The 25,430-nt window shown below is 45.7% G+C and overlaps 1 protein-coding gene across 5 annotated transcripts in view; it reads left to right on the forward strand.

The window, feature by feature from the left end:
• Positions 1-25,430, forward strand: part of ABHD2 (abhydrolase domain containing 2, acylglycerol lipase) — a 107,544-nt gene that overhangs the window by 76,071 nt on the left and 6,043 nt on the right. For all 5 annotated transcript variants that reach the window (XM_082450939.1, XM_082450943.1, XM_082450941.1 and 2 more), the window contains 5 exons: positions 6,218-6,401; positions 16,627-16,719; positions 19,275-19,385; positions 21,708-21,777; positions 23,269-23,353. In XM_082450939.1, the coding sequence (XP_082307065.1) occupies positions 6,218-6,401; positions 16,627-16,719; positions 19,275-19,385; positions 21,708-21,777; positions 23,269-23,353 (543 nt within the window). The remainder of the gene's footprint in view (positions 1-6,217; positions 6,402-16,626; positions 16,720-19,274; positions 19,386-21,707; positions 21,778-23,268; positions 23,354-25,430) is intronic.

Raw genomic sequence — 25,430 nt, forward strand, 5'->3', positions numbered from 1 at the left:
GGTAACTGACATCAGGTGGAGATCCCGGGAGGACCCTGCATCTACCAGCAGGCTGATCCTGGAGCTGGGCAGACACCACGTCCTTGCCTTTCCCTTGCCTGGGAGAGATGGTAGCTCTTCACAAAACACCCAACAGCTTGTCTAGGATTATGTAGACCTGGCCTTTTATCCAGATCAGAAGTGCTTGAATTTAACTAAACTGAGGCTCCCAAAGTGCCTACATGATTAGCTGTAATTGCTCCTCAGTAGTGTAGCAAATCTGAGTTACAAAATCCAAGTTTTGTAACTGCCCCAGTGACATCTGAACATCTCCTCTAGGTCTCAAATAATTAGTCTCAAACCTGGATAAAGATAGGTAGGTCCAAAAGGCATCAGATGGTGAAAAAGTAAGACTTTTCACAATTGAAAAATAAATCCTGGCCGTGCAATTACTTATGTAGATTTGGGATACAAGACAAAGGACTTGGGCTATGGGGTTAGACATGGGTCCAAAGCCCGGTGCTCCCACTCACTCACAGGGCCTAGCACAGGGCCTGGAACGTAGTGCCTCCTTCCCATTCGTTTAGATGATACTGACTGAGTGTCCGCTGAGTGCCTGGCCCCACAGATACAGTGGTGAACAACACCAGGAGTATCTTTGCTTGATGGCGTTTATAGTCTAATACAGAGGCTCATTCAATGGTAGAACAAAACTTAAAGATACAAAAAATTAGCCAAGGGATGAAAAAATTAGGCAGAATCCCAAGGAAATGGTGGTAGAAACAATTGACAGTAAGTCCCTTAGTACCATTTCTTATACAGGCAAATAATGTCCCCATCACAAGCTGCACACATCACTGCCCCAGCATGAGGGATGTGTTGGGTGTATTTAGCATAGTTGAAACTGGTCTAAGGAGATTTAAATATCTTTTTAAGAAATTATTCTTCATTTTTACTAGGTTTTTTAACTGGCTGGAGTTTTATTGAAAAAGTAATGTCTATACACAGGAAAAACATTCAAACAGTGCAGAAGTCTATATAGCAATGAGTCAAACTATGTCTTCCTCCCATCCTAGCCCCTGGTTCTCCTCTTCAAAAAAAAAAAAATAATAATAATAATAACTGCTATAGTTTTTCAGCAAATATTCAATCAGATATGTGTACACATATAATCCCTTTAAAAACACAAGTACACACAGGAGATGGTGCCATCCCACTGCTCCGCTCTTGTTTTGGTCCCTCAGTAAGCTGGCTCAGGGTCATTCCACATCAGCAGACCGGACTCTACGTCGTTATTTTTCACAGCAATTTAACTAGTCCTCTTACTGGTGGAAATTTAGGTTATTTCCAATCCTTTGCTGCTGCAAATAGCGCTGCAGGAAACATTCTTGCACATATATCTTCGCACACATCTGCAGTATAAAGTCCCCCAAAGTGGAATTGCAGGACCAAAGGTTTGTCCTTTTAAAAGCATTAATAAATGTTACCACATTGCCTTCTGAAGGCTATTCCAGTGCCCACTCCCACATCAGTGGATGGACCAGCAGGCCTGGTACCCACACCCTCCCCAGTGCTGGGTATCGGCAAAGTTGATCTTTTCTAATATGGGCAGTGGAAAAGGATTGCGAATTGTCGTTTTAATTTGCATTTATTTAACTGTGAGTGACATGAAGCATCTCTCTGAACCGCCCTTTCAAAAGGCAAAAGAAACAGAAAATTGAAGATTTTACCCACCTTTCCTATCAACTCAGACAGGGGTTCTCAAAGTGTGGTCCCTGGACCAACATTGCCTGGGAACTTGCTAGAAATGAACATTCTCATCCCACCCAGACCTCCTGAATCAGAGATTCTGGAGGTGGGACCTAGCAATCTGTGTCTTAATGAGCCCTCTGTTTAGACCCCACCCCTAGAGTTTCTGATTCAGTAGGTGGCATGAGGCATAAGAACTTGCATTTTGAACAATTCCCAGGCAATGCTAATGCCACTGGGCCAGGGACCACACTTTGAGAACCGCTGGGCTAGCGCATTTTTCTTGCAGTAATATTTAACCTCAATGCAGCTTTTCTGATTCACTCTACAAGAACAATTACCAGAAAGCAGTTGTGTGTATTTAGGGCTTTAAAGATTGTTTTTGTTAGGAGTTTGATGGACCCGGTAGAGGTTCCCGGTTGGGTTGAGCAGGGGTTCACCCACTACAGAAACCTGGCTTTGAGGAAATATTTGGAAAGCAGCTACCAGGGCAACAGCCCTGCTTCAGAAGCTTCCAAAAGGCAGAGCAGTGCCTCCATGTGGGCAGGTTGCTTACTGCAAGTGGAAAGGGAAGTCTGAAAAGGCTGGCCCAGAGACCAAGTGGGAGTATGCCTTAAAGAATGCTTTCTCCTATTGGTCTGAGCCAAAGGGATCCTTGTTCCCTAGACCAGTGGTTCCCAGCCCTGGTTGCACTTTGGAGTCACCTGGAGATCTCGTAAAAGAACACCCATGCCCGGGTCCTACCCTCAGATAGTCTGATTTAATTAGTTTGGGGAGGGCCCAGGCATTAGTATTTGTTGTTGTTTTACAAGATCCTCAGGTAATTCTAATGTGCAGTCAGATCACAGAACACTGCTTTGGAGAAAAATCTAGAAATCTAGATTGGCCTTTTCAAGTGTTAAGCTACAATCCCTTGTTTAAATGATTTTTTTAAATTGTGGTAAAATACACAAAAATTTACCATTTTCATCATTTTTAAATGTACAGTTCAGTAGTGTTAAGTGCATTCACATTGCTGCGCAATCAATCTCCAGAACACTTCTCATCTTGCAAAATTAAAACTCCGTACCCGTTAAACAACAACTCCCCATTCCCCCTCCCTCCAACCCCTAGCAACCACCATTCTACTTTCTGTCTCTGTGAATTTGACTACCCCTGGTACTTCATGTAAGTGGAATCCGACAGTATTTGTCTTTTTGTGTCTGGCTTTTTTCACTTGGCATAATGTCCTCAAGATTCATCCATTTTGCAACATGTGTCATAATTTCCTTCCTTTTTAAGACTGAATAATATTCCATTGTATACATGTACCACATTTGGTTTATCCATTCATCTGTTGATGGGCACTTGGGTTGCTTCCACCTTTTGGCTGTTGTGAATAAAGCTGCTATGGGTGTACTTAAATAATATTTTTAAAAGAGAAGAGAAGTAACAGTTATAATAATAGTTAACATTGAATACTTACTATGCCCTGGTCTAAGCCTTTTACCTATATCACTTTACTCAGTCCTGCAACCAACTCTGTAAGGTATTCACCATTATTACCTCCATTTTACAGATGCAGAAACAGACCCAGAATGGTTTGGTAACTCGCCCAAGGTATTTTCCAAAGTTCCCTCAGGATAAAAATCATTTGGAGTATTTGTTAAAAGTACCCATTGCCAGACCCCATGCTGTATCTGTGGACTCTGAGCCTCCAGCAGGGAGCCCAGAGGTATAGATTTTCCTTGTACCCCAGGATTTGCTTGTCATCATTAGGAAGTTGAGAGCATTGGGGGGCCACTAAAGGTGCCTACCCTAAACAGTGTGACCACAGAGCTCTTTCACTCAACCATGGGGCCAGACTGCCTCATTAAGGCTGTGTTTTTAAGGCCTCTTATGGCCTAAGAGAGGTGAACAAATATCTCTAACAGGATTTCTGAATTCTTTATTTGTTGCATGCCTGAGCAGCCGTGATATCAGCTGAGTGTGTCTGAAGACTCCCCCCTCTTTTACATCACATCTCCCCGTTTTAAACCTAGCGTTTCCTAGAGATATAACATTCCTTCTATTGCTACCTTTTTAAAAAGAGAAACTTGAATAAATGACCTAGGTGGGGACAAAAGTCTGACGTTTCAAATTCCTAAGTTAAGAGTCAGGGTTCCCTCTGGACCAGCTTTTTGTTGCTCCAGGAGGCTGTCACCAGGACCCATCGGAGGCCTTCAGAATGCACTCAATTCATCAGCTATTTATTGAAGGGCTGCAAGGTGCCCCAGCCTCTGCTGGGTGCAGGAGGGAGAAAAATAGGAGGCTTGATCTCATATCTCAACGGAGAGAGAGACGTACTTCCTTTTCAGGGTGACGCCTGGGTCTTTCCATGTTGGGAGGGAGCAGCTCTTGGCTCCCAGTTTTTCCCCTAGTCATAAGCATCTTTTGCCACCTTCCAAGCCTCAGGAGCTCCGAACACTTTCAAATTGTGATCATTAGTCAAAGTCTGGGAGATCTTGTCTGGAAAGAGGCGCGTGGGGGCCTCTAGGAGTGTCGGGAATATTTTCCGTCTTGATCTGCACAGTGGTTGCATGGGTGTAAATGCATAGATTCATCGACTGTGCACTTTCCTGGGTGTATGTTATACCTCATTAAAAATAAAAAAAAAGAAGGCAGCTTTATGTGTATTGTTACACAATGGCTTCCGAAACATATTGTTAAAAAAAAAAACAGCGCTAAGCAATATGTATGCTGCCATTGGTATTTTTTAAAAGAGTATAGGAAAGTACCTTTTACCACATCTTTTATGTCATTTGAATTTTGTGCCATGTGCATAAATAACCAACTCAACGAAAAAAACATTTAATGCAGATTCCTGGGCCTGGCCACCATCTTACTGAATAAGCTTCTTTAGGGGTGAAGCCCAGGAATGCCCGTTTCTATCACCCTCTCCAGGTGATTCTAGGTACCCCGTGGGCTGAGAACTCCTGCATGGGGTTGTGCTGGCCTTCCACTGTTAAGAGGAAGACAGATCCAAGGGGGAGCTTGTCCCGGCTCAGAAGGTCGTGTCCCTCAGGGTTTGTGGGTTAGGAGAGGAGCCGTCCAACTCTCTTAGGAATGTCCAGCCCTCTGAGCTGGCTTTGATAAGCAGGAAGATGTGGAAGAAGTCTGTTTTCTTTTTTTTTTTCAACGAACAAAATCCATACTGTCTTCATGCTGGTCCGTCTCGTACATGCCTCTTGGCAAAGTCCCTCACTTTCCCTGTTAGGTTTTATTTTAAGTTGTCTCCCTGCTGAGTCTGGGGCTGGGCCTTAGAAGGATGTGATGAACCCCTTCATTTGTATGGCCACTAACCTCCTCCTCTTCGCAAAGCTGCAGAAACATAACATGACTTCACCAACTTCCCAAGGGGACACCAGTAGACATCATCCCTCCTGGGCAGACTGGGCCCAAACACCCTCTCCGTTCAGAAGTCTCCTCTGTATGTTTCTGAATGGGTCTGTCTCCCACGGCACCTGTCCCTACGTCACCAAGAACATTTTATCCTAATCCCACAACACATCTTGGCCGTCCCTCTGGACTGTAGTTTGTCTCTCCTTCCCTTCCCCACATTGACAAGGCAGTCCTGTAAATAACATCCACTTGGTACTTTTCTTGACACCATGAATCATTGTACATGTGGGTGTAACATCCTATTTTGTAGCCTAAGAAGCTAATCCCAAAGAGTATTGCTCTTGCTTTTGTTTACCTGTGTGTGCAAACACAGGTGCTCATGCACACCCTGAATATCTGTTTTAATTTCCATGAGTATCCAGATAGGTTTCTCACAACCCATCTTTAAAGGAGCATTGTACAAGCATTTGACACATGGTCCCTTCCTTCATGGGCACTACTAATGCCATGTTTCCTCTAATACTGAGGGGCATCTGGGAACTTCGCTGCAGGCAGCCAAAGAGAAGTCTGCCTGTCTGGCTGAATGTATGTGTCTCTCTCTACACACACACACACACACACACACACACACACACACACACACACTCACACTCACATACACACACACACATACACACACACTCCTATACAGTCGTCCCTCAGTATCCTCAGGGGACTGGTTGCAGGGTCCACACAGATACCAAGATCCACAGATGCTCAGGTCCCATATATAAAATGGCATATTTGCGTATAACCTATGCACATCCTCCTGTATACTTTAAAACATCTCTAGATTACTTATAATACCTAATACAATGTAAATGCTATGTAGATAGTTGCTGGTGCATGGCAAATTCAAGTTTTGCTTTTTTGGAACTTTCTGGGATATTTTTTCTGAATATTTTCAATCTGTATTTGGTTGAATCCATGGATGCAGAACCAGCAGATACAGAGGGCTGGCTGCGTACATATATATTTCTCTCTGTCTCTATTAGAGTCTTAACACCCACTTAGTAACCTTCCAGCTCACATTTTCTCCAATCTTTGTTGCACCCGAAATGACCAAGTCATCTTACCTCTCTGCCCATAGGCTGCACCTGGGAATTTGGAGCCATGGTAAACTACATCAAGAAGACATATCCCCTGACCCAGCTGGTGGTCGTGGGCTTTAGCCTGGGCGGTAACATCGTGTGTAAATACTTGGGGGAGACCCAGGCCAACCAAGAAAAGGTTCTGTGCTGCGTCAGCGTGTGCCAGGGCTACAGTGCACTGAGGTGAGTGATCCCGGCCACATGCTCCCACTTCTTTCTGCCGTTGGTCCTCCAGTTAGCACTCGTTTATTGAGATGCCCCAGTGCACCAGACATTGGCCAATGAAGAGCAGGGGAAATGCTGGGGCAGACTGAGCAGATGTTTCTGGGTCTTGGATTCACCTTGTTTTGCTTCCACATCATACACTGGATTTGTCGTATCAGACCCCTTAAGCCTGGGATATGCAGCTCTATTTTGGGATCAGATCTGTAATTGAATAAGCCAAAGCCCCCCTTAATAGCTGCTGTTCCCCTTTAGAGTCTCTGTGAGATGACTTAACTCTGTTCATGCTCCAGGAGTTTTGTAGAACTGTGGGTTTATGAAAACAGAGGAGACTTGGTGAACCAGGGTCTGAGAACTGGGCCTTATGACCCCAGAATCCTCCTGTCTACCAAAGAGTTGAGTCTCAGGTGGCATCTGGAAGGGGTCTTTAGAAACCATTTAATCCATGCCCTCACTCTCAAATAGTCATCTCTCTCAGGCATCCCAGAATCACACCCAAGAGATGACCTACTGGGTAAAGGTTTACCTCTCCTCTTAGTCTCCCGACAACAGAACCCCGAAGGAGGAGTGCTAGGAGGGCATTATCGTCTGCTCTGACCCCCCCACTAGATCAGTGTTGTCCTAGATCACTCCAGAGTCACCACACACACACATTCACCCCCACACACACACACACACTCATACACACCACACTCACACACACATCTTTCCAGACTCTTTAAATGCAGTCATATTTTTTCCTGTACTCACTGCTCACGATAATGTCTTTTGTATTACCAATGGGTATGACCAGTTATTAAAGAACTCCTGAAATCCAAAATCACACAAAAAAGTAAAAACAAACAAACAAAAAACTCCCTGATTGATCCAGTCTAATGCCAAAGAGTCCTTATAGTTAATAAATGAATCCTTCCTTTTTGCCTCACCTATATCTCTCGTGGTGTAGTTTAAACCTATCTTGTCATTTTCTAATGGATAAGGGGCTACGTTATTTCTAAAAATATCTGTTACTGGAATGTGAAGTCAACACATCCAAAGGGCAAATGCAGGCTCAGAATTCAGCCTCTGCCTGAGCCTTAAAGCTGGCCAAAATGGAGAATTTAAATGTACCCAAAAATAGACATGAAAGACATCCCTGCTGGAACCTTTCCTGAGTTCCAGCACCAGGGCCTAGATTCCAGTTGTCCTCACCTGCAATATGGAGATGATGGTAATAATAAATGGTACCTACCCCACGGCGCCATTGTGAGGGTCAAATGAGTTAATGGGCATGAACTACTTGCAACAGTGCCAGGCATGTAGAAAGTTAAGTCAGTAACTGTTAATTATCATCATTATTCATTGTAAAATGAGAAGTGGACTAGATCAGTGGATGACAAAGAGTAATCTACTGAACTAGCAACTGCCTCACTTCATTAAGAATCACTTGGAGGATCATGTTAGAAATAAACTCATTTTCTTGGGCCCCAGCCCTGGAGATCCTGATTCATTCATCTGCGGCACAGGGCCGGGAATCTGCGTTTGGGCACGTTTCACAGGTGACTCCTGAGATTTAGCCACGTTTAGCAGTCATTGGGCCTGGGGACCTCAGCGGTCTCTCCAGCTCTAATATTGCAGGACTAGGTTAGTCCCCTCGTCCTCCTGATGAGAATCCTCCCCTTCACTCCTCTCTACACTCTGGTGAGCCAGGACATGTTCCTTTATTTTGGCTTGGCTAAAAATATTCAACTCCCAATTCGTAGCCATTATGTAACCAGAGTTAACCGAAGTCCCATCCTGCCCAGTGACTGGACTATTAGAGTAATGAGCAAAGGGCCCACCACAGGATCCGAGGGAGCAGGGCCTGGCAGGAGGCCCTTGTCACCTGACAGGTGGTCCAGTTTTTGGCAAGGCTTCTAGCATCTGTAAAAATCAGAATCGCTGAAGTCCCCTCCTAAACCAAGTGCTGTCAAACTACTGTGAACACTGACTTTGTGTTCAGAGAGCCCTGGATTTGACAAGCAGGAGGATGTAGGACAAGTTTGTTTTCATTTTTTTTCCAACGCGCAGACTCTTCAGTAACAGCCTGATTTCATTTTGCTGCAACAGCGCCATCTGCTGCTGGCCAAGCACACGACTCACACGTTTGCCGATCCACGGTGTTCAAACTAAGGCAAAGGTTTAAGCTAGGAAACTGACCAACATCTGTGAGGTGCTAAACATTTTGCAGACGTGGTCTACCCCACTTCTCTTTGAGACCTCAAAGATCTTGATACTCATAATCATTGTCACATCAGCCTCCTGCAAAGAGGAGAGAAACAGGCAACTTTATCCTCTAGAGCACAGAGAACTAATGCTAAGGCTAAGATCCTGTGGCCCTACACACAGAAACTGGCAGCAGGTCAAGGAGACACCATCGCCCTATGTGTAACCCCAACATTTTAATGAGTTCAGGTCACCCCAACAGTTTAATGAGATCGACTTGCTAAATGACGGTGGCTTACTTTAAACCAGCATAACCTTTTTTTTCCTGCCAAGGCTTGAGGGCAATGAGCCTTTTCAGCACTGGGATGATGGCAGCCATGCTTCCTATATGCCAAGGTGGAGCGGGGAGGGCTCGTCTGCCTCTGCAGGGGCCACACAGGAGTTCATGCTTCCGGTAAATCCCTCCTCGTTGAGTCTACACAACCGCTTGTCAGTGATCCATCCCCTCCCTCTGGCTTCTCGTCCCCATAGCGCACCTCCCCACTAGTCAGAGCCAGTTCTAGGCTCAGAAGCCAGCGCCTGCTTGCTGTAGTTAGAGCAGTCTAGCTGCTGCTGAACTAGCTCACCTTTGATGAGGTGCTGAACCGGTGAAGGAGGGAAACAGATGTCCCAAAACTACATGGTATCCAGCTGACTTAGCATGTTGCCTCAGGATAAACAGCAGCCAACTAACTAGCCCTGGAAATGTGTGTGGTTAGACTCAGCCTAACTCTCTGGTTTAATTAATCATTTGAAGCTATCATGAAGACCTTGATTATAAATTCATCCTGTGAATAGCAACCAGACAGAAGTGCAAGAGGGAGAAGTAGTGATGCCGAAAGATTACCCGCAATTAATTCATTCATTGATTCTTTGATTCATTCAGCAAGACACCCTTCTAGGTAATAGGACACAACCATGAACAAGGCCAACAAATTCCCCACCCTCGTGGAGCTTAAAGAAAAGGGAAGGGAAGCTCTCGTGGTCTCATTTCAGGTAAAATCAAGTCGTCATTGCTGAGGAAGCCCTCAACAATCTTGCATTGAAGAATCCGCCAATAATAATGTGATTAAATACAAGCATTCTGTTGCAGTTTGGGTGTAAGAGATAGTCTGTATCTGCTTAATGACAATAGAATGATGTTTACACAGCAGCAAACCAACAAATAAGTGTCACTAATGGTGACACGCTAGGCATATGGGTGCCAAGGAAGTCCTCAGTCAAGTGGGGAGTCAGTGGGGAGGGATTTTTGGAAGGAGGTGAGGTGGGGCCAGAGGCCCCTTACAGGGCAGTGGAGGAACCATAAGATCTCCCTAAATGCAGTATGTTTCTGGTTAAGTGAGCGCATGAGCACCACTAACTTGTAGCCACTTTAACGTCCCAGCATTTTTAGCAGGGCCTTCCTGTCACAAGGAAGAGCCAGGCGCCCCTTTTCCTGCCAAATTGTGCATATATTCTCTCTTTTGCAAGTGGGCAAACTCCAGACTACGGATGAGTTTATGACAAAAGCAAGCATTCTCGTTCATAAAGTCCCTCTATAGAGCTGTACCTTCATCAAACCTGTGTTCATAGTTGAGCTGTAAAATAATTTTAATACTCAGTAGTTTTTTTAACGGAGCCAAGCAAAGGAGGAAAATCTGCTGCGTTTAGACAAAACTCCATGGACAGAATTCCAACCTTAAGAAACAGCTTAACTTTGCCACCACTGGGTTATGAAGCTAACCAAATGTTTTGTCCTTGGGGATTTTTGTTTATTGTTCATTGTTAATTTTTGTAATCAGAAAAATGAGGGTGTATGATATGCCCTTTGACCCATTAATCCCATTCCTGTAAAAGTGCATCCTAAGGGGAAATATTCTGATAAGGAAGAAAGGGGGTTGGTGGATGGCCATCCCTACCCTTGTCTGGGCTCCCTGCCCCATCCTGCCACAAAGCCCAGCCAGGCAGGTGTGAAGAGTTCTGGGCCCAGTCCCTAGTAGGGTACGGAGAGCTTTTCTTTTGCTTGCAGTCTCAAGCTGAACTAGCTGGAGGTAACGACCTCTCCACAGGTCAGTCCTGCCCCTGAAGGGCAACCAGCTGCCAGCCCGGAACCTTCTGCTGGGTGTCTTGGGCCCAGAGGTGCCACCATCTTCCTCCCAGAGGCCACACTGTTCAAGGCTCGTCCTGGCTTTGCCCCCACTGCAGTATGACTCTCTTGTAGGGCCAAGTTAGAAATAACCCACGTGTCCAGCATGAGGGATAGTTGTAAGCTATGATATACCCATTCAGTAGAAAACAAGGCTGCTTGTATTTTTTAAAATTAAGAAAATATATAAAATGGCAGACTGTGTATATTAAACGTAGGAGGGAAGGTAACTATGTAAAACTATGATTGTAGGGAGAGAGAAATGGGGAGTTGTCATTTAACTGGGTATAGCGTTTCAGCTTTGCAAGATGAAAAAGTTCTGGAGATCTGTTATATAACAGTGTGAATATACTTAAGATTTCTGAACTATGCACTTAAAAAGGGTTAAGATGGTAAAATTTATAATATGTGTTTTTTGCCACAATTAAAAAAAAAATTTTTAATGATTGCATATTGTCAAAGCCTGGAGGGGAACCCCCTCCCTTCGCAAATAAAAATATTGGTTAAATTGGTGTGGTAGCATTCTGGGAAAATACTTAATGTACTTTAAGGTTTCATTGGCATATTACTTTCAAGGTATTTTTTAATATTGCCTGGGACCGTATTTAAGAAATTCCTCACCAATCTTAATTTGTGGTGCCCCTTTTTGGAATGTGAGAGTCATGCTTGCCCATCCCAGACATATAGAACCTGTCTCTCATTCTCATCCTCCATATTTTCTCAAAGACCACAGGAAAGCTGTGTGGTGTTCTCACAGTCTCCCAGCACTAAGAGATGAAATTTATATGCGCTAGGAGATTTGAATTTCTTTGGGTGTTAGATGCATTCTTCCCCCAGTTCATTCTCTTCCAACTTTAATTCCTTTTAATGGATGCTTTGTCCACTCATTTTGCAAAGTATGAGTTGGAAAAGTTGAGCTTTCTCTGAGCAGTACCCCAGGAGCATAAAGCAGTTGTCTCAGCTCTTCCTTGCCTAATTGATTGTTCTGAACATAATTACAGACCCCTGTTTTGTTGGGACCCTCTTCTAAGTGATTTAAAAATCCATCTCCTGGGACTTCCCTGGCCATCCAGTGGTTAGGACTCCACGTGTCCATTGCAGGGGGCTCGGGTTTGATCCGTGGTCTCAGGGAACTAAGATCCCACAAGCCGTGCATCACGGCCAAAAAAAAAGAAAAGAAAATATCCATCTCCTTCCACAGCACCTTTTAAAATTCTTTTAACCCTGCAGAGAGAAATCTCTCACCAGGAGATGGCTGGGAAACCAGTACGGATAATATCTTATTAATGTTACATTGATTAGAAATTACAGCGTTTTAAGAGAACTTTATTGGTTTTCATAATAGATAGGTAGATGGATGGATAAAGTTCTTTAAAAATCCGTACATGTCATTCTGGAATAAGACTCCCAGTGAAGCCTTACTAGTGTTTTGGGGTACTGTCTTTTCTCATTTGCCATCTCAATGACAGAATCATTTTTGAGGGCTTTGCAACTCTCAGGGGGCATCATCCCTTTTGGAGTCATCTCGTCTTTCTGAAATCTATGAAACCTGCCTTCCTTCCAACAAGGGTTCACTTTGGATTATACAAAGGCTTTCCTCTCTGTAATTATGACCTAGCTGCGTTCTCCCAGGTTCCACACATCTCTGCTGTGTCCTCAGCCAGTTTCTCCTGGTGGGCCAGTATCTGGCTCAGCCTGGGAGCACTTCCTGCCATCCCTTCTCTCTTCTGGAGAACATAGCTGTTTAGAGGCAAGCCAAGAACTTGGATATTCTGCTGTGTGGCCAAGTAAGGGATTCTTTCAGTGTCTAGAGAGCTGAAGTCCCCTGGTTTTGGTGCCCATTTAGCATCAAAATATGAAAATTCATTTCTTCCATCTGACGTGGCAGATCTCAGCCAAACATTCCCCACATGTTTTTCCACCTTGGTCTGTGTTTTCTTGTCATATAGCACTTTTCTGCTTCTCCTTCTCTACCTTATTTTGAATAGCTACACAGTGTCCATTGCAGGGTTCCTTCCAATCCTGCTCTCATCTCAGCAAGTCTCACTGATGCCTCTCATATCTTATGACTCTGCCAAGTTGAGTTCACCTGTGCGTGTTCTTCCCATTGGCATACCGGTATCTGAGGCTATAAATGTCATCTCTCTCTCCCCGTTCTTTCCCGTTTGTTCTCATGACGCCACTCTGCTTATCACCCTGTCATACCTGAAGTCTGTCCGCCATGGTACCCTATGTTATAGTCTCATCCGAGTGTTCTTCCCCTACCACCACCACCATTCTCTTTAAACCTTCTTGACTGAGTCATCTGGTTTCCAGGCACACGTTCTCTTCATGCTCATGAGATGCATGCCCAGGAGCCTGCCCACCCCTCAGGTCTCTTCAGCCGAGGCCAGAATTCAGACCCATTCTTAACACCACCGGTTGGCCGGCTCCCCACTCGCAACATCCACCCCTGTCTGCAGAAGTCCATCCACCATTAACAGAAGCAATGAAAGCAACACCAAGGCCCCCAGGGTGGCCTCTGTCAGGCCTGTGATAGAACTGTCTACCTACCTCAGCCACAGAGCAATCTGGGTGTGAAAACTGCTTCTCTAGTTCAACCTCCTGATTTGACAGATAAGGAAACTGAGGCTTGGAGAGGTGAAGTGGCTTCTGCAGAGTTTGGTGAACTACCCAGTGGGGTCAGATGGGCCCTAGTTCAAGTCTCTGCTCTAACTCTTGCCAGCCAGGTGGCCTGGACATCTTGTTAGACCTTCATCCCATCACCAGCCCCAAGCCCTGGGCTCGTTTGCCCCTCTAGCCTGGTTCTGCCTCCTGCTTCCTCTCCCTGCAAAAACATGACAGATAAATTGGAGTTTGGCTTCAGTGGGAGCTGCATGGGTGAGGTTCTTGATGGGCCATGTATATAACGGTTCCAGACCACCTGCTGGTCTTTTGGCATCCCTGAAAATGGTTGTTGGGCTCAGGGTTAACAGTTAAAACTGACTTTGATCTTTGACTTTCCTCAGCAGGGTAAATAATTTTCAGTAGCTCATAATCCAAAAGATTTTCTATTTTCTCTTTCTTCTCCTCCTCCTCCTTCTTCATTGTTATGGAATATTTTAGACACATACAAAATAAAAGCAACAGGATATTGAACCCCCGTGTACCCACCACCAGCTTCAACCATGCTTAACTCTTGGCCACTCTTGTTTCCTCTGCACCTCATCCACGTACCACTCCGCCGTAAACTGGATTATTTTCAAGCAAATCCCAGACATTATGTCATATCATTTGTAAATATTTCACTAAGTAGCGCTAAAAGACTCTAAGGACTTTTTCTTAAACATAATCACGATACCATTATCACACCAAAAAGTTAATAATTCCTAATATCATCCCGTTTCCAGTCAGTGTTCAGATTTCCTTGATTGTCTCATGGAAGTTTTTTTAACAGTCGGTTTGTTTGAATCGGGATCCCCATGATGTCCACACATTGCATTTATTGATTTGTCTCTTCAGTTGCTTTTAGTCTGTAGGATCCCCCTCTCTTTTATTTCTTTTCAGTTTGTTGGTGGTGGTGGTGGTACTGAAGAAATCAGGTCTTTTTTTAGATATATGAAATGAATGTTTTTTATAATACGTTGATCTTGATTATGTTTTCTTAAAACTACTATAAAATTAAGTTTCAATCCCTTAATTTTATATTCAGAGGTGGTGAAAGACATCCCTTAAATATACTGAGTGGTCAGCCGAAGATATGAGGCATCAGTGTTGGCCAGCGTTGACTGGGTAGAACATTGGTCCCAGCAGCCTTACCCCAGTCCCTCCTTGAGCCCAGGGCCCCCGTGTATTCCCAGAGCCTTTCAGTGAGTGGCACCTCTGGGGTGATTCAGTCAAGGAATCTGCAGCGCTGGAGCATCTTCTCATAGCTTAAATTTATGGTCAGTGCCCCCTCCCTTCCCTACCTCCGCAGTCCCGCTAATATGAAGGAGATACTAACAAAAGCAGTTAGAAGGTCAGCAAAGGGAGAAAAGGATGAGGGCAAGAGAAAGCTGGGATTTTGAGACCATAGGCTTTCTGAAGAAGGGACAGCTTGGGTCCAAGGTCAGAGGAGGGAGACCCACGCTGGCAGGAGGCTGTGGGTCACAGATTGGGTGACCCCCCCTCCTCCCTCAGACCAAGAGGCAAGTGTCCACAGTCCTGCCTTAGCTGGGGTCCTGCCCATGGTGATCTGGCCCATCCTTTCTGCTCCTACAGTGTTCGGGAAGCCCCCCACAAAAAACTCGTGCATTTATAGAATGACCTTTTGACCTTTGAAGGCAGTGTTAGTCTTCACTGTGAGCTTTAGCCCATGTTTTATGAGCACGTCATAGGCCGTTAAATCCACAAACCCTTTCACTTTTAAGTTCCTGCCAGCTCTAATTTTTTAACTGCGACGTTACAGGAAATGTTTGTTATTCCAAAATTGAAGTGTGGCAGTTTTGGGGAAATTACTTTTATAACTCCCTGGATTTTTTTAAAAAATACCTATGTACCACCCTTTCTCAAGAGTCCCCTCTTTGGCCATCTGGGAGATGAGGCCAATGGATTCTGTATGGGAATAGTGACACCCAGACTCATTCCCAGGGTGGAATCAGGCCTCAAGGCTCAGAAACCTGCAAAATGAAGGTTAGCGTGGCCTCCATGGCAGCTGTGTCTGGGTTCACACCCCCCGAGGGAAGAAAGCACGGAGTGGGGAGAGCTGAGCGGCAGCCTGGGAATGACAGCATCGGTGTTTGTTCACCTGACACGTGGGCGAGGAAATCTGGCCGCAGAGGCGAGTAGAGGAGGGACAGGGTGAGGGTGGCGGAACACACGTGCTGGAGCCAGGCCGGCCTGGCATAGACTCAGCCATACCTGACCGTTCCAGTGTGACCCAGGGCGGGTCACTTGACGTCTCTGAGCCCGTGGTCTCCTGATCTGGAAGCAGGGGTGTTGCCTGCCTGGTGACCCCACACGTCGGTAGGCCTTGCCGTGCCAATCACACACTAGCTCTAGAGGAAAAAAGACTCAGGACCAGCCCCAGCAGCTGGGGCTAGAAGGGGTTGATGGCCTCGCTATTTCTTCTGTTCCTTGCCCCTTGAATATGCTAAGGCTAATCAAAAGAAAGCTCAAAGTATATGATTTTCCTTTGCCTCACAAATGGCAACAAGTGGTGGTTTTTTTTCCCTTCCCATTTTTTAAACTGTTATTGAATGATTCTTTAAATTCTACAGTGCTTTTCCGTTTTTAAAAGTTTCACACACATGATTTCATACACTCCCATAATAACCCTTCCCCCCACGGCCCCTCCCCCCTTCCCTCTCCCCACTGATAACCACTAGTTTATTCTGTGAGTCTGCTTCTTTTGTGTTTTATTCACTAGTTTGTTGTATTTCTTAGATTCCACATATAAGTGTTTTCAGGTTTTGCCGTGCACTTATTTTCTCCACACACCCCCTCCCCTTACACACTCCTATTATTAAGCCAGAAAAACATGCTTGCAGGGTAGGAAGCCGAGTAGCGAACGTGTTCAAATGACAATTGAAGCAGGTCCTGTGACGAAGAGAAGACCAAGGTGATGGAAGGAGGGGGTCAGGAGTGTCAGCAACAAAGCCTGTGGCCCCAGAGAGCTTTCTGGCTGGGGCCTCATGTTCAGCAACGTTCAGCTGTTCTGGTGTCTCTACAGGTAGTTTGAGGACCACGCATCCAAGCCCACGTTCCAGCGTAGGGAGCCGGCGCTCTCCAGCAGCAAGAGCTCTGCCTCCTGCCCTCGCCAGCCCCATCCTCTCCTCTCCAGGACGCAGTCCCTCTCACTGTCACTTGTGGTTCTTCCAGGGCCCAGGAAACCTTCATGCAGTGGGATCAGTGCCGGCGCTTCTACAACTTCCTCATGGCCGACAACATGAAGAAGATCATCCTCTCGCACAGGTGCGGTGCCTTCCCTATCCCTCGGGAGACAGACAGTTCCTTTCTGAGCTTATTTCACTAAAAGCCAAAATTCCTCTTTCTCCAGGAAAGAAAAAAAAAAAGGCAGGAGTGGTACACATTGTCTGCTGACTTGTTTTGTGACTTAGTTAGAAACAAACTTGTCCCAAGCTACCAAATTCACCAAATCGCTTTCTGCTTCCATAATTTCCAAGAAGTCCAAGAAGAAAGAGAAACCGTTTCCACACCATTCTTTCCCACGTGCGGGCAATCCTGAGGGTGGCCCGTCACTGTTGAGGAGCTTTTCTCCTTAGGATGCTTTTGTGCTTGGGGATCCAGAATCGTTCTCTGCTGGCTCTTGGGGTTCTGACCAAGCAGCAGCGTGACAGGAGTCCGGCCGCTGATGCCAAGCGTGGTGTCCACACTCTCCATGCTCTGCCTGCCCGTCTCCTGCTCAGAATCCTTTGGTGGGTTAGCCCCTGACAAGTGCTTAGAGCAGCGCCTGGTCTTCAGTAGCACTAAAGAAATATTAGTGATGATTTCATCGTTGTGATTATTGTTAGCGATATTGGCTCTCCCTCCTCCCCCATGCCTCCCTCCCCCTCCAGCTGGACCAGGCCGCTCAGAGGCCCACGTGCCCTCTGGCCTCTCCCACACCACTTATGCCCTTGCTGAGGACCCCCTTCCCCTCATCTCTGCTTGTCCAAACCCAGCCTATCCTTTTAGGTCCGTCTTGGGTATCTGCCTCTGTGAAGCCAGCTCCTCCCCCCACAAGTCGTTTTTCTGCTGCCTCCGCAGTGTGAGTCCTGCATCATGAACTAAACTGGACAGCACTGGAGGGCTAGGGCGTGTTTTGATTCCCCCAGAGCCTGGTACATATTGGGCACTCAAAAAGTACAATTTTAGGGGGTTTTTGATGCCATCCTAGGAAAAGCAACCTGACTGAATGATCAGTTTCTTATCCTGTTTTTTTCAGTGATTAAAAGAAAATGTGGTACTGCCCACCCGGCCAGCCAAGCACCCCAGATTGGGCTTCCTGTGGGTAGGGTTCACATGGCGCCTGGGCAAGGCTGGCGCTCGCAGGCCCCTCAGGCTGCCAGGCACATCCCCAGGCCCTGGTGTTGGGTGGGTGGAGGGCACAGGGAGACTTATGTCCCCCGGGCTGGCTGAGTTTCTGCTCAGATCGTGGTGTGTGAGCATCAGTTGTGTGCTGGGCCCTGATTCAGGTGTGGCTCAGCTGAGGTTTGGATGGATCCAGGGATTTGCTGAGGTTCCAGCAGGGGTGAAACCAGGCCATCAGACACCAAGTCCAAGTCCTCTGTCCGTCTTCCCACACCTCTGCAATGGAGAGTGAACTCCTTCCTCCCAGGGAACATTTGTTTTGCTACAGGGCCCAGTCTTGCCATTAATAAATTAGTCCAAAAGGTCCATCATGTAATTCTTAACAAACTGGCAGAGTCCTCTGGATGTGCTCTCAGTGTATTTACATTTTTAAAATTTACCACAGAAAGCCAAACACCTAGAAATTTTAGGGACACTTTATTATAATTTTTTTTCTCTATCAGCATTGTCTTTTCTTTTTTAAAATTTTTTTCTAGTTTTATTGGGACACACTTTAGATTGTGAATTCTATCCTTTAAGTATATAATCTTCCTAATACTCTTTTGAAAAAAAATTTTTTAAGAAATCTGTTCCTGTTCTTTGGAAGAGGTTGTGAATGGATACCAGAGCATTTAGTTTCCGTAATGAATTTTTCCCACTGTAGGGCCAAACCTCAAAGCAAACTCAGTCTTCCTTCAGCTGTGTGAGTGAGAGCCCTTGCTGGGAATGGACGTCTAAATGTGCACATTTTGATCTCTGCCTTTATTGTCATCCGCTCCAGATGGATCATTTTCTTACTGGAAATAATTACTCTTCTGAGTATACATTAGCTTTTTAGCTAACATATTGGAGGGCTGTTGATTTGCCCAAATGCTGAATGGGTTAACCATTATCTTCCTTGTTAAGTGACACAAAGAGCTCATAAAGAGAAGGGTTCTGCTAAAGGGGGCAGTGTCAACATCAGTGTAAAGACGGGGCCTCCACAGCTTTACACTAAGGCCCCCCACTGTTTGGCTGACAACCCACCACAGGCCACAGAGCCCATCCTGAGACCTCTCTGCAGGGCCAGTTTTGTAATAGTCACCTAGGCTCAAACACAATCTTCAGTTTGTCTAGCTGCCCCTTAGACAGGGGCAAGGAAAATAAGGTCTTGCTGTTGATCCTTCTTCAGTTATTCAGAAGTCAACAGTGCAAGCTCATCCTCTGGGACATTCTGAAGGCTGAAGGGATTTACTTCTAAGTTACCCGCAGACGCTATGTCAGAGACCCTCTCCTGGCTTGCCTCTGGGCAAGGAAGCAGGCTCGGCTGAGGTTGTTTATCACGTGCTTTAAAAAAAATTTTTTTTCAGCTTTAGTGAGGTATGATTGACAAAATTGTAAGATATTTCATTGTACAGTGTGATGATTTGGTTTATCATCTGCTTTTCATTCTCTGTTTGCTTCTTGTCTCGTTGTAGGCAAGCTCTTTTTGGAGACCATGTTAAGAAACCTCAGAGCCTGGAGGACACGGACCTGAGCCGCCTCTACACAGCCACATCCCTGATGCAGATCGACGACAATGTGATGAGGTGTGCCCATGCTCTGGGGCAGGGTGCCAGGCGGGAGGCAGCAGGCCGTTGCTGCCCAGCGCCAGGGGTTTCCTCTGCCCACTTTAGTGTTAAGGGTTTTGGTTGTTTTTTTTTTTAATGTCCACTGTTTAAAAACTGAAGATTTCACAGAGAAATCCAAATTTCTAATGTCTCTTAAAAAAATAGGAAGAGAATTTCCCTGGCGGTCCAGTGGTTAGGACTCAGCGCTTCAAATGCAGGGGGCGCGGGTTAAATCCCTGGTCGGGAAACTAGGATCCCACATGCCACATGGCATGGCATGGCCAAAAAATGTAAAAAAAAAAAAAATAGGAAGAGGCTCTGACCACTCGTTCTACATTCCTGCGTGGCCAACTGAGCTTGAACTGGGGAGCTGGGGTATGCGTGCCCTAGTTGCCCACAGTCCTCAACACCGGGTCAGGGATCAGATGTCACATAAACTGCATGTGGCAATGGAGTAAAAGGAGAAGGAAAATATTTCTTGTACCTGCCTATGTCTCTATCAAAAGTAGAAAAACCAAAAATAGACCAAGAGAGCTGTGTGTTACAAGAAAAATGGACAGAGCCTCTTCCTTTAGGGGCGTAAAGACTCTCCTCTGAGTGTAATATGCAAACCCCGCCCACTTCACTCGGTTGCCCTTTCCCTGCCCAGCCCCTCCAGGCCTCTCCAGGCACCTGAGGTCACCACGCTGACAGTGTCCTCTTTCCTGGCACCAGTAGTTTCTGACTGAGGTCAGCATTAGCTGGAAAAGGTAAAGTTAATCTCTGACCTCATCGTTCTCTTTAAAAAGTCATCCTTTTTATTTAGAGATCACTTGATACCTTCAGGTGTGGCCTAAAGCAAGCTAGTGTTCATCCAATAGATAGGCACATATTGACCTGAGAGTATGAGATCTCTATTTACCTTCCTTATGGGATTTTAGTAGCCTTCTTACACCAAGTAACTTTGAAATATGCCCATGAACAGTTACTCAAAGGAAATGGAAATTGGGAAATTGCTGTCACGTTCAGAAGGTGAGAATGATTTATACCCACCCTCACTTACGATGGGGTGTGCAACTTTACTGTGGTGCAGACACTACACTAATGAGAAAAAAAAACAAACTTACTTAAAAATCATTCCTCTTCTAAATTTTTTTAAGCCCAAAAGAGAGTGTTCTTCAACTCTTCCTAAAACTCTTCCTTTTTAGTAGTGCTAGATAGTAGCAGTTTTCATGATCATAACCAGTTTGGGCAGCTCCTCATCAACCCGCCACCAGTAATACTGGAGGACAAGAGTGCCTTCCTGGCCCGCTGAGACCTCAGAGGGGCTGATTTCATGGAGACAAATGTCCTAGAGATGATTTCTGCACTCGGCCTCCTCCCTATCAAGTTTGGCCCAAATAGTCCAACCTGAGGGTCCTTCGCCAGCAGAGATGTCTAAGGAGCCTGGGAGTGGAAGAGATCCACAGCTGCTACAGGGCAGCCGAGATACCTTGAAGACCCCAGTCAGGACAAAAAAACCCTACTATTCACACACCAGAGGCCTTAATCTGTGTCAGAAAGAAATGAGGTTTCCAGAGATCCTCTGACCTGGGGTTGACTGTGTCTCCTGGTGTCAGAGCTCCAGGCTGAATCGTGCCGGCCTCTCAGAGCACAGGGCAGGGCAAAGCTGCAGGACCTGCCCGCTGGAGCACCGAAGGGTTTGTTCATGTCAGTGTGTCTCTGACTACTGCTCCATGGGGGACAGAGTCGGTAACTTTGAATCCCTGTCTCATTTCTATTATCCGGTACATATTTCATTCCAGTTCACAGTGGTCCAGATCACTCTGCCAGGAAGAATTCTGTTGAAAACAAAGTTCTAGTAAATGTCTTCGAATTGCAGATTCTTAGTGTCTACAGTGACATCTGGTTTTATGCTACCTCAAAAAGATGTAACATCCGCTAATAATGACTACAGATAACACTTACTGAGTAATTACTCTGGGCCAGTCACTGTGCTAATAAAATGTCACTTTAATGTCATAAATCTCACAGTGCCGTTAAAGAAGCTCCTGTCCCTAGCTCCATTTTACCGAGGAGAAGCTCAGAGAGGTTAAACCCTTTGCCTAAGGTCCGTAGTCAGTAAGTGACAGAGCCAGGATTTGAAGCCAGATGCCAAAGCTGGGTGCTGTTAACCCCTAACTCTGGTACCTGAGTATATTCTACTGATATGATGAGCTAGTGTGGGAACTGGCACAGTAATAAAATCAATTCAGCATTCCAATCATTTCAAGTGTTGTTTTGTCTTTTTCCTTTGTGTGTGTATGTGTGTGTGTGTCCCAGGAAGTTTCATGGCTATAACTCCCTGAAGGAATATTACGAGGAAGAAAGCTGCATGAGGTACCTGCACAGGGTGAGTGACCACATCAACTCAGGGAGCAGCATCTCAGAATTAGTATCACCCCATCCAGCTCCACCCGTGATATAACAAGCATCCCTCCTAAGCTTCCCTGGTGGAAGCTCAGCCAGCATCTGGCTCCAACCGCTCTAGTTGTTGACTTGGGTTTATTATTGAACCAAACTCTGCCCCTCTGTGACCTCCATATCATAATCCCAGAGCTGCCCCTTGGTGCGGTGAAAGCCCTTAAAATCGCTGCCGCACCCATTTTTTTCTTAGTCTTCCTCTGACTGTATAATCCTGCCTGGTTCCTACCATGGTTCCTCACAGGAAGTCCGTGTAGATTTCTTATAATCCTAGACCCTGTTTTGGTCATTGTGTATTTTGTTGGTGTGGTGCCTAGCACTGAACTCAAAATTCCTGCCATGATCTGGCAAGCACAGAGTAAAATAGATGCATTTCTGTATCAGAATGATAGAGGAGCATGTCTTTTGTCGAAGTAGACTGGTTTATGTTAATGCAGGTGTGAGCAGCTACAATAAACTTTGTATTAAATTAAGCTTGTGGCCAATCATAACCCCCATGTTTTTTACCTGAACCACCACCAAATCAGTCTCCCCCCTTCTGTCTTTGAGCAATCGCTCTTTCTACTCAAACACAGGACTTCCCATTTATCCCCATCAATGTCCACCTGTTGTTTGGCCCACCACTCCCCCAGCTTAAGCAGACCATTGTGAATGGCAGTTCTGCCTTCGTGTCCTATCGGCCACCCCTCCTACTTTAGCATCATCATCCAGGCTTTTCATGTCTTCATTTAAGCCATCACAGAAACGTGAAGCTGTCCAGAGCCAGTGTCAGGGGCCTCCAGGTGAGGCAACCGGTCATTACGTTTCTGGGCGTGGCTGTTCAGTAATGCCTGAGCGCCCCCATCAGCACCACCTCTGCTAAAATGAAAAAGGACACTTACTGGCTGTTTTGATAAATGGATGTTGAATGCAAAGCTGCCAAGAGCTTCCCGATATCCACCAGCCTGCTCCTGTTTTCAACCTTCAGATTCTTCTAGAAAGCCTCCCTTGTCCGGAGTGGAGCACACTCCTTTTTTCCTCCCCACCATATAAATTGAATGAATATGTACATAACTCTGTAAAGTCATTCTTCGGAAAGATATGGCTAATCTGAGACACTGTGCGGACGATCAGAAATATTTTGCCAGTGAGTATTGTAGAGTCTTTACCCTTGCTCCATCAGAGCACGTGGGTCACCTAGGCTTGACTAGGTGCTTGGCTCCTGCACATGCCTGCCAGGGCTGTGATCACAGCGGCAGTTATCATTCCTGCCACCAACAGGAAATACGAGGTGTCCTTAGTCCACATGTTCAGGAGACTGAGCACTGACCCTCTTCCCTTTGTTTCAAAGACATATCTGGTAGTGTATTTGAGCCTTGGATCAATGGGGTCTAAAAAAAGAGAACTGATCATTTAATTCTGCTTTATTTTCTTGTTTCAGATTTATGTACCTCTCATGTTGGTGAATGCAGCCGATGACCCCTTGGTGCATGAAAGTCTTCTAACCATTCCAAAATCTCTTTCGGGTAAGTGTTTCTTCCTGCTGCTCCCTCAACCACTCAGCAAATTGCCACAGTATGTCACCTTCATCATGCTGTCATCTCCTGGCGATCAGGGTATCTCTTGGCAGTGTTCTTATTTATTCTAGCCTGATAGTTCTGGGGCTATGATGGAGCCTGGGTAGAGCCTTTTCATGTTCTGTCCTGGTACAAGAGATAGGATCATTGTTTATATCCATAGCCAAGAGGTTCCGGGAGTCCCCTGGTGTTCTGTGAAATTATGGCCTCAGGGATGTGGGTCCATTAAGTCTGAGAGTTTGACTTAAAGAGATAGTTAGACTTAAAATTTGACCTGAAAAGCAAAACAAAAAAGCCAGTTCTGCTACCTCTTGTGACAGACAGCCTCCCCATCTGCTTTGAGGATAAAAATATAAGCAACTGAAAAAGCAAAGAAGGTTGTTCATGAGAATGTTATCTTGCCTCAGGCTTGCACGGCCTCACACCATGCTAGGTAGGAGCTACGGGAGAAACTAGAAAGAGGATAACGGAAGGAAACACTTGGGTCACAATCTAAAGTTACTTTGCATTGTACCTAATCTCCTCCCTTCCCAGTCCTCTGTGATTACGTTTCCTCTTGTAAATATCATATGTTAACCAGGGGGAAAAGGGGTACTTCTGATTCTCTCATGACCCCAAGTTAAAGAGTAGATAACACAGCAAGCAGATAAAGGACCCACGCCCAGACAGAGCTCCGTTCTCTGCTCAGAGTGAATGCATGTGTCGCAGGTGCATTACGTGATAAAAAGCTGTGTGTCAACCGTCTATCAAACCACAGGCTCCCTACACAAAAGCAGCCACGTGGGCTGCAGTGAGAGGAGGCAGCCATGCTGGTTTCCTTCTGCATATCTAAAGTAACATCCATAGCAGTAATGCTGTCACACAGAAACTTACAAAATAGCAGCCGAAAAGGAAGAATAAAGGGGGTCAGACAAGAAAAGAGCCCTTGCAGAGCCAGAAATGTGAGTGCCAGGAAGCGCCTCAGAGGCCTGGAGCAGCCAGCAAGGGACCCGTTGTCACTTATCCCCCTGGGAACAGAGATGCTCCCTGTGGTACCTGACTGTACCTGGCTGCCCATTTTGCACACATCTTCGGTAATGGCTTTACCGGCCCATGCGGGACTAACTTAAACGTGGACTCATAAAGTCAAGCTCCAGGTTAATAATTCTCTAATGGCCATTTAGCACGTGCCATTGAGAGCTTGGCCGTCTTTTAACTCAACTTGCAGCTTTATGTTTTAGCCTTGGAAATTAAAGTTCTGTAATGAAAAATCATTGACTCCATTGAGTTCATCTGGTTCTCTAGTAAATAAGAGTGTAAGTGTTGTGAATCCCTCCTCAAAGCCTGGTCCCCACCAGTAGCATCAGCATCACCCAGGAGCTTGTCAGAAATGCAGAATCTGGGGACTTCCCCGGTGGCGAAGTGGTTAAGACTCCGCACTCCCAATGCAGGGGGCCCGGGTTCCATCCCTGGTCGGGGATCTAGATCCTGCACACTGCAACTAAGAGCCTGCATGCCACAACTAAAGATCCCACATGCCGCAACTAAGACCCAGTGCAGCCAAATAAATAAATAAATATCTTTTAAAAAAAGAAATGCAGAATCTCAGCTCCTTCCCCAGGCCTATTAAAGCCAAATCTGCATTTTAAGGCAGTCTCCCAGGTGATTTGGATACACGAAGTTGGGAGGTACTTGGCTGTACAATCAAGTCAGCTGGGGGAGTTTTAGCAACACCAATGCCTGGGTCCTCCCTGTCTCACCTACCACCCCCCAACTCCACCCCACCCCCACCCTCAAATCAGAATCTCATTGGTCTGGATGCAACATAGGGATCATAAAAAACAAAAAACCCAGGTGATTCTAATATGCAGCCAAGTTTGAGAACCACTTAGAGTTTTAAGGATCTCCTAAGCCGCTACCCATTCTACTCCAAAGCCAAGCTGCTATTCCAAAACCTGCTAGATCCCACCATCTTGCCTGCCCCACCAAATCTCCCTCCCGCTTTGGTGAACGAGGCAGAGGGAGTAGAAATCAGATGCCCACTTAG

Source organism: Balaenoptera physalus (genome assembly GCF_965194825.1).
Source record: "Balaenoptera physalus genome assembly, chromosome: 2".
NCBI classification, from domain to species: Eukaryota; Metazoa; Chordata; class Mammalia; order Artiodactyla; family Balaenopteridae; genus Balaenoptera; species Balaenoptera physalus.